Source organism: Mus caroli, chromosome X (assembly GCF_900094665.2).
Source record: "Mus caroli chromosome X, CAROLI_EIJ_v1.1, whole genome shotgun sequence".
Lineage (NCBI taxonomy): Eukaryota > Metazoa > Chordata > Mammalia > Rodentia > Muridae > Mus > Mus caroli.
Window position 1 is genome coordinate 106,932,382 of NC_034589.1, and position 10,328 is coordinate 106,942,709.

Here is a 10,328-nt window from a genome sequence, read left to right on the forward strand (position 1 = left end):
GCCATTCGGTATTTCTCAGGTGAGAATTCTTAGTTCAGCTCTGAGCCCCATTTTTTAATGGGGTTATTTGATTTTCTGGAGTCCACCTTCTTGAGTTCTTTATATATATTGTATATTAGTCCCCTATCCGATTTGGGATAGGTAAAGATCCTTTCCCAATCTGTTGGTGGACTTTTTGTCTTATTGACGGTGTCTTTTGCCTTGCAGAATCTTTGCAATTTTATGAGGTCCCATTTATTGATTCTCGATATTACAGCACAAGCCACTGCTGTTCTATTCAGGAATTTTTCCCCTGTACACATATCTTCGAGTTTTTTCCCTACTTTCTCCTCTATAAGTTTCAGTGTCTCTGGTTTTTACTCTTTATTATACGATAAAACATGTTAAGGAAATATATTGAGCTTATAAACTGCTAGTTTACTGAGATTTCCTTACTAGGTATATCTACCAAAGAGAGAATGTTTTGTGACTTATGATTTGTATGTGCTTACTTTCTTTTATGCTTATAATATACTGTGTGGGATTTTGCTTTATTCACTGTATTTAACTGGAAAGAAAGGGTTCTCTGATTAAAGTACAAAGTGGTGTTCATCCATGGCAAACATATATTTAGGGAACAGCTCAATGGTATGTCAGATTACATAACTAACAGAATTAAATACTTACTTTGGACCTATGATCTCTCTGACCATGCTCTTTTTTGCAGATTTACAGTACTAGAGAGAGTCTCAATCTCTGAAATGAGTCTTAAATCCAATCACAGAACAGATAGCTATTCTCATAAAAGCTATCTCACTATTGAATATAAATGGGCATGTTTCTGTGGCTGGTTGGTACTGCAGTTCATAAGGTTCCTGGTAATGCATTGTTGTTGATGTCTTTTCTCACCAGCAATCTGAGTAGAGGTTTCCAGCACCATAAAGCAGAAAGAAGCTTTAATCCCAGTTAAGTTCCACCTTAACATCATGCAAGAAAAATATGAAGTATCCTAAGCAACATAAACTTTCTATTTTGTTTTGTTCAGCAACCATGAGGAATGACTTTACCACATAGTGTTCAGAGAGCCTCTAGGGCCTTTCTGTTGAGCAACTTATAAGGTCATGTGTATCCAGAATTAAAATTTTCTATAACTCACCCATAATTTATAGGAGGAGATTTTTTCCAACCACACAGGGTATCGTCTTACTCATTTTAAATATACATTGCTATCGAACTTTGGTTTTAAGATGGTAGGTTTCCCTATGTCTTTTACATACTGCTTTCATTTTAGAAAACTTCTACACCCCCTTCATCTTTGTTATTCACCCACCCCCTCCATGCTTAAAACTTTCAGCTCCTAGTATTTCCTCTCACTAATTTCATTTTACCTATATTTTGCTATAATTCCACTTCCTTGAGGCAGTCATCTACTAAATGACCCCTTTCTATATATCTGGACATTATAGTGACCTTAGAGTGAACACATAAAATTAAATATTTAAGTCTATGTTCCTCATATGCCATTTGATATAGCCACTATGGAAATCCTTTTGAAGCTAGAAAAAGAACTACCACTATCAATTTTGAATACCTGATATACTCAAAGAAATTTATTTCACACTACTGAGATACTCAGAGATTCATGGTAATCTATTCACAAAAGCTAGAAATAGAATCATCTGTGGTAGAATTGATAATGAAAATGTGGTATGTCTACACAGGTAAATTCTATTACACAAAGAAAAAATGAAATTATGAATTTTATGTGTGAATGAATGGAACTAAAAACAAAAATACAGAATGTGATAGCATCATTTACAAAATTATTTATGTTCCTCCTTAATGTATGGTTTGCTAATATTTTATTTGTAATTTTGTAGTTATAAAATGTAGGGTTGTTGGCTTGCAGTATTATCTTATATGCCATAAATTTTTGTATTTAGTACAAATAGATGCATTTCAAAAACACAAATTGAAATTATTTATGCATATATTTCATTTATTAATTGTTAATTTTTTGAATTATATAGCTGATATCTTTCAGCCATGGTTTTCTTATATTTTAGTTTTAATGATATGTTTTAATTGAAATATATTTCTATTAATTTCCCCTTCCTTTAATCCCTCAAGATCCTACCAGAGACTGTTGAATCACTTACATATTTTCCTACTCCCAAGTTCATAGATTCTTTTCCTTTCATTATATTATATACATATATACACACACACAAATATATATTTATGCATGCACAAATATATAAATATAACCTGATAAGTCCATTTTATATTGTGTATATTTGGCTTCAAGTCTGACCACTGTGTGTTGGACAACTTTTATAAGGGCTCTTGTCCCTGGGAGAGGGCACTTCTCCTTCCAGCAGTTATTTGTTGCCTGTACTTCCTTGACTAGTGGTGGGCCAAAGGTGAAGGCTTGGTATGGAAATAGTATGATAAAAGTGATAAGAAGTGGGAAGCAGAATGGTAGGGAGGAGAGAGGGAGGTCCACACAAAGAAGAAAGAAGGATGGTGAACAAATAACACCAAGGTTGTTTGATAAAGCTACAAAGAGTTATGTTATCTCATATTTACCTAGCTTGTACATACTACAAGTGTGTATGTGTACATATAAGTGTGTGTGTGTGTGTGTGTGTTCAGGTGTGTATTAAAATAAGATACATGAGCTATCAATGTTCCCCTAAAAAGAACCATAGACTATCAAAATCTTTGGTAGCAGTCATGATGAACCTCCATTCAAAGAGTTGTTTAGGGTAATCAGAAATGACTCTCAAAACAATGGACAATATTGTTGTAGTCATTACTGCCTTTTACAGGTTGAGGGTGGACCCTCTTTCTAAATATGGCACCCACTTAGAATAAAAGACTCAAATAGCTTGAGCTGGATATGACTGAAAGACTCCTGTGGTCTAGTTTTCATAATTCTAGAAAATACTATGCAAATTGTCCTAAATTGTTGTACCCAGCTGCAGTACCTATGAATCACAACAATTACTGGCATGGCAAGTATGCATAAATATAGAATGAGTGACACTCATATGTCAGCGTATGTGTAGACATTTAATCTAGGGACATTTTTCAAAAGTTCATGTTTTATTAACTATAGAAGCATTCTGATAAATTTTCATATTTTACAACTCTTTTTTTTTTGTTTGTTTTTTAGGACCATCTATATTCCAATAAGTTCATATCCAGCTCACATCTTAATTACCTTTCTTATTTTTATTGCTGTTTTCATTCAACTAAGTAATAAAACATAGGTAGAAATAATTACATAGTGGAAATTCTAAGAAAGCTGGAATTTTCTAGAATGTCTCAAATTATCTATTTTCTCACTCCCCAATTGTTTTTCTCTGTAATTCTAGCTACCATTTAATATTTATTTATTTATTTATCCATTTACTTTTTTTAGGTATTTTCCTCAATTACATTTCCAATGCTATCCCAAAAGTCCCCCCACCCTCCCCCCACCCACCTTTTGGCCACCCACTCCCACTTTTTGGCCCAGGGGTTCCCCTGTACTGGGGCATATAAAGTTTTCAAGTCCAATGGGCCTCTCTTTCCAGTGATGGCCGACTAGGCCATCTTTTGATACATATGCAGCTAGAGTCAAGAGCTCCAGGGTACTGGTTAGTTCATATTGTTGTTCCACCTATAGGGTTGCAGATCCCTTTAGCTCCTTGGGTAATTTCTCTAGCTCCTTCATTGGGGGCCTTGTGATCCATCCAATAGCTGACTGTGAGCATCCACTTCTGTGTTTGCTAGGCCCCGGCTTAGTCTCACTAGAGACAGCTCAATCTGGGTCCTTTCAGCAAAATCTTGCTAGTGTATGCAATGGTGTCAGCGTTTGGAAGCTGATTATGGGATGGATCCCTGGATATGGCAGTCTCTAGATGGTCCATCCTTTTGTCTCAGCTCCAAACTTTGTCTCTGTAACAACTCTTTAATAGCATGTAACTTTGAAAGAATTACTCTATTTACATCAAGCTCCTTGAATTGATGTGGTTGTCAGGATTTCCAATATTCTCATCTTGCTCTTAGTAGATCAAGAACCTTTAGTAGTGATCAAGTTTAGAGGATGATATTGTTTGAGTTTTTCTTTTTCTTTTTGGTCAATATAGAAGAAGCTTTTAAATTTTTTGATTATTTTCATAGAAGCACCTTTGAAATATTTCCCTGAATAAAATATCATTGATTTCTATCCTTATCCTATATTTTTTCTTTCTATTTGATATATTTTTGTAGTACCATTTACTTTACTTACTTATGGTGGGAAACAAAAACCAAACCAAACCAAATCAAACCAAACCAACCAAACAAACAAAAAAACCCAAAATTAAAAAAAAAATTGAAAAATAAGAAATCATTATGGATGTATTGGATCAAATAAATAATGCAATGACTAAATCCTGTAGCTTCATGAATGTATCCCAAGCATGTGATAGAATTATGCGAGGACTAAAAACTTTGGAGTAGCAATACCTACATGCTAACTACAGCTTTTCTGGCATATCACTTATGTGGGATTAACACATTTTCTGCAGATTTTTGACAGATTGTTTTTGTTCTAGCATCTCAAGCCTACCTTCATGCTTGGTACAGCCACACATTGGCTAGCATCTCAATTTTTCCTTCAATATATCAGTATATATTTCTCATGTGTGTGATTTTTAGATTCCGCATGTCCCTAAGCCAAATATCAAGTATACAATACCAAGATTTACCATGGCATACTTCAATAGCTGGGTTCCCTTGGGACATAGCTACAGTAGCTTATTTTCTATCCTTGTAAACATAGGAAAACATTTTTGTGGATGCTGTTCCATATTGTTCTGTGCAGGCTCTATTCTCAAAAATTTCACAATTTTAAACATTTGACCTTTTGATAGATGATGGCTTCCCACTTAATGAGATAACATCAAAGAACATATACTGTTTCCTGGTACTATGTAACTTATTTTTGCAATAATGCTAATTTCTTTGTCAACTGCACCTACCTTGGCCTGAATTGTATATTTATGAATTGCCTTTTCTAGCCAACTTGAAATTACTTATTAATCATTATAATGTGTCTTTTGTTCAAAATTTTCAGCATAAATTTGGTTAAAAGCAGCCAACACTGTTCATGCCACTGTATAAATGTTACGCTGTTTTGAAACTTGCAGTGGCTGAATGATAATCTATTACATGGATGTACCATATTTCCTTCTCTATCCATTACTTCTTAGCTATTACATGTAATGTTGTCTTGAGTATTCGTGTAGAACTTTTGTGTTGAATTAAACTTTAACATATCTTATACATACCCCTAGGAATGGAATTATTGGGTCTTATAGTAACTCAACAAGAAAATTACCTGAAACACTTCCACATTGGGGATTTTGGCAGTTTTATTAGAAATCTACACAAATACTAAATTTTTGCCATTCTTGTCAACTCTTAATATTGCCTATTACTTATAATTTTATTAATAACAGTTGGGTGTATTGAGCTTATCTTATTGGAGTTTTGACTTGGAATGCCTGATAAAGATTGGAGTATCATTTCTTGTACTTTTGGTACTCCTGCACATCTTTAGAGAGAGATTTACTTAAGTTTTTTTTTTTTTTATTTTTAAATTTGGATGGTTTTATTTCAAGTTTTAGATGTTAAAGTTATTTACATAGTATTTTTAGTTATAAGGCTCTGAGTTTTTCTGTAATTTTAAAATATCTCATCTCACTTTATTTTTTATTTTTTCAAAGTATTATTTAATGAAAAAAATGAGCTGATAGAGATCACTACTTCTGTGAAGTATCAGAGTTCTCTTTTAAAAAACCATTCCAATATATATATATATCACTCCCTTTTCTCTAAGTGTTATAACTTTAAGTCTCACACTTAGATTTAAGATCCTCTTTGAATTATTGTATTTTCTGATGGCTAGTCTACTGATTTCATTCTTTTGCATACAGATATCCAATTGTCCCAGCACCATTTGTTGAACACTTTTCTTCACTGGATTGAGTTGGCACCATTATCAAAAAAATCACTTCACCATCAAAGTAAGGGTTGATTTCTTGACTGAATTTTATCCTAAGGTCTATATCTATTCTTATACTAGTTTTATCATGTCTTGAACACTGTATCTTTATACAAAGATTTGTAATTGGAAAATGTGAATCCATTTTTAAACCAGAATTGTTTTGGATAACTTGGATCTTATACATTTCTATGAGAATTCTAGAATCAGTTTCAACACCAATTTATGCTCAACACCAATTTATGCTGAAAGGCCCACTAGAATTTCAATAAGGGTAATTTTATTAATGAAAATAGTTTTGGTGAGTTTTTTCATCTTAATATTACATACTGTGCTTCATGAACGCAAGATGTCTCTTTAGAATCTCAGACCCTCTTAATAGTATTTTCTGGATTTCAGTACATATTTTAGACATGATTATAGTTGATTCTCAATTCTGAACTGATTCTTAGCCAATTGTAAATGGAGTGCTTTATTAATTTAAATTTCAGATTATTCACTATTACTGTGTAGAAATACAATTTTTTTCAAACTGATCTTGTTTTCTTCATCTTTTGGAACATTAAATCTCTAATGGTCATCTATAGATTACCTGATGATTTTCTTGTTTTTCTTTATGATATATATATATATATGTATATATATGTATATATATATATATATGTATATATACATATATATATATATAATTTTATGTACCAATATAGAAATGTTATCTGTCTATTGATATCTGTTTTTTAATTGCTCTCTGTGAGTGAGATTTCACTAGATGAAGAGAAGTGGTGACCTTACCATCTTTGCCTTATTCCTAATTTTCTGAAAGGAATCTTTCATTATCCCCTGCTTAATTATGCAATTATGAACAATGTTTTTCATAGATTCTATTCCTAAGATTGGCAGTTTCTTTCTTCATCTACTTTGCCTTGTCTTCATGTAATTCAAGTGTATTAGTTTTGGTCAATTTCTTTTCTTTTCTTTTCTTTTTTTTTTTTTTTTTTTTTTTTTTTTTTTTTTTTTTTTTTTTTTTTTTTTTTTTTTTTGATTCAATGGATATGATTCTATGGCTTTGGCTGTTTAATCTATTATCATGCAGGATTAATTGATAAACCTTAAAGTAAACTCCATTTTTATATTTTATGGTTAGAAAATAATAAGATATATTCTTCTAACGATTTTTAGGTTGCGAATATTACTACTATTTGTACTGCACAATTGTATAGAGCTGCTTTCTAGAACTTGTAGTTTTTATGTAACTGAAGTTTTATATGCAGTAAAGTGCAATTCCCGATTTCCTATACAACTGTTTTCTGAAATCAGCTGATTTCTCTGATACTATATGTTTGAGAAATACCTTAAATACACACGAAGAAAGTAGCATGAGATCCTTTCCCACTGTGTGTAGCTTACTTAGTTCAAATGTCATTTCTTCCAAGTTCATACATGTCATAGAATGTGACTGGGTGTTTTAATTATTTAAAACTCATTGAAATTTAAATAGTTGTTCATTATACTTTATTTATATATTTTCCATTGGTAGATATTTCAAGAGTTTCCTTGTCTTGGCCATTTTGGATAAATAGCTATGACCATTGGTACACAAGTATCATCTTTGATTCTTTTGAACCTTTGCCTACATGTAGAAGTACTAGATTCTATGGTTCTTATTTTGAGAAACACCAATACTCATTCCTCAGAGTGGCTCCATAATTTTACAATCCTATCAGCAGTGTATAGAGTTTTTGATAATCCTACATAATTTCTGTATCAGTAACTTTTTTTCACCGTTACCAAAATACCTGACAGTAACAGCTTTAGTGAGGTTTATTTTAGTTTATTTTAGGCCATAATGGAAGAGAATTTGAGAAAAACAGAAGATTTTGACTGTCTGCCAGATTATGTGGCAGCAAGTGACATAGTGTCAATCAACTAGGAAACATAGGATAGGACCATAATTGTAAGTGACTATAATTTCCAAGGGATTGTCTTTACAGGCTTCTATTTTCCAGAAAAGCCCAATGTCCCAAAAGTTCTATAACCTCCCAAAACTGTGACACTGAGAACTGAGTACTCAAAACATGAACCTGTGTGGCATATTCCAGATTCAAATCATAATACTATCAACATTTATTATTTTAATTATAAATATCCAAGTAAGTATGATATGCTCACATTTTATATTTCACTGTTTAGTGATACAGAATAGAATTTTATATATCCACTAGTCATTTATATCTTCTCTGTAGAAATTTCTATTTGGTTTCTTGTCTTTTAATCTAGTTTTTGCTTTGTTTAATTTTTCTATTGTGTTATAAGTATTACTTAATATATTATGGAAAACAAAACCTTATCAGGTTTTAAAATAGATTCTATTTAATTAATCTGTTGATTGGCTATTTTATTTTTTTATATTTTAAATTAATTTTTTTGCACTCCATATTTTATCCCCCATGCCTGCCCATCCACCATCTGACTGTTCCACCCTGTCTCCACAGTGATGTCTCCACCCCCCACCCCACCTAACCTCTTAACTCTCTGGGTCCTATAGTCTCTTGATGGTCTTGCATCTTCTCTGACTGAACCCAAACCCTGCAGTCCTCTACTGTATGTGTGTTGGAGGCCTCATATCAGCTGGTATATGCTGTCTGTTTGGTGGTCCAGTGTTTGAGAGATCTCAGGGGTCCAGATTAATTGAGACTGCTGATCCTCCTACAGGATCGCCCTTCTCAGCTTCTTTCAGCCCTTCCTAATTCAACAACAGGTTTCAGCAGCTTTTGTCCACTGATTAGGTGCAAATAACTGCATCTGACACTTTCAGCTGCTTGTTGGTTCTTTTGGAGTATGGTCATGCTAGTTCCCTTTTTGTGAGCTCTCCATAGCCTTGGTAATAGTGTCAGGTCTTGGGACCTCCCCTTGAGCTGGATCCTACTTTGGGCCTGTCACTGGACCTTTTTTTCCCTCAGGCTTCTCTCCATTTCCATCCCTTTAGTTCTTTCAGAAAGGAACAATTATGGGTCAGAGTTGTGACTGTGTGATGGTCCCCCTCTCCCTCATTTGAGGGATTGGCTATTTTCTTATTATGATATTCCTTCTATTTTTTACAATCCAGTCATTACTGTCCTCCTGATCTGCCCTCCCACAGTTCCCCATCTCATTCCTCCTCTCCTGTTTCCAAGAGGATGTCCCCAATCCCCTCCCAGCCTCCCCACATCCTGGGACCTCAAGTCTCTCAAGGGTTAGACTCATCTTCTCTTACTGAGGCCAGACCAGGCAGACCTCTGCTGTATATGTGTCCGGGGCCTCAGACAGCTTTTGTGTGCTACCTGGTTGCTGGCTCAGTGTCTGAGAGATCTCAGGGGTCTGGGTTTGTTGACACTGATGGTCTTCCTCTGGAGTTGACCTCCTCCTCACCTTCTTCCAGTCTTTGCCTAATTCAACCACAAAGGTCCCAGACTAAAGTCCATTGGATTGATATAAGCATCTGCAGGTCTCAGTCAACTGCTGATAAAGCCTCTCAGAGGACAGCCATGCTAGTCTTCTGTCTATAAACACACCATATCATCAGTAATAGTGTCAGGCCTTGGATCCTCCCCTTGAAATGGATCCCAAATTTCAACCTGTCACTGGACCTCCTATCCCTCAGTCTCTTCTCCAGTTTTTGTCCTTGCGGTTCTTTTACATAGGGACAATTCTGGGTCAGAGTTTTGACTGTGGGATGGCAGCCCCATCCCTCCACTTGATTCCCTGACTTTCTACTGTAGATTGACACTATGAGTTCCCTCTCCCTACTGTTGGACATTTCATCTAAGGTCCCTCCCTTTGAGTTAAGTCTTGAGAGTCTCGTCTCCCAGGTCTCAAGTACTTTCTAGAGGGTCCTACCTCCCACACCCCACCAAGGTTGTATATTTCCATTAATTTTTCTGGGTTCTCTCCTGCTTCTCCATACCCATACCTGTTCATGTTCCTCTTCCCCCCCCTCCCCTCTTCCATCTAAATCGCTCTCTCCCTCTGCCTCCCATGATTACTTTCTTCTCCCTCCCACGTGGGATTGAAGCATTCTCACTTTGTCACTTCTGCTTGTTACCTTCTTGAGTTTTATGGATTGTATTTTAGTATTCTGTACATTTTTGGCTAATATCCACTTATAAGTGAGTAAATACCAGGTAATTTCATTTATGTTTACTTGGTTGTTTAAAATTTTGATGTTATATTTGAGAAATTAGTGCCAAGACTGAGGTCATGGAAATTTTCTCCATATTCTTTCTTTTTTTTTTAATTTATTTTTATTAGGTATTTTCCTCGTTTACATTTTCAA

The 10,328-nt window shown here is 34.4% G+C and overlaps 1 protein-coding gene across 3 annotated transcripts in view; it reads left to right on the forward strand.

The window, feature by feature from the left end:
* Dach2 (dachshund family transcription factor 2) overlaps positions 1–10,328 on the forward strand; it is a 489,161-nt gene that overhangs the window by 414,187 nt on the left and 64,646 nt on the right. The window contains exon 10 of one of the 3 annotated variants that reach the window (XM_029473281.1): positions 5,949–6,038. The exons of the other annotated variants lie outside the window; for them this stretch is intronic. Within the exon in view, the coding sequence (XP_029329141.1) occupies positions 5,949–6,038 (90 nt within the window). The remainder of the gene's footprint in view (positions 1–5,948; positions 6,039–10,328) is intronic. 3 annotated transcript variants of the gene reach the window in all.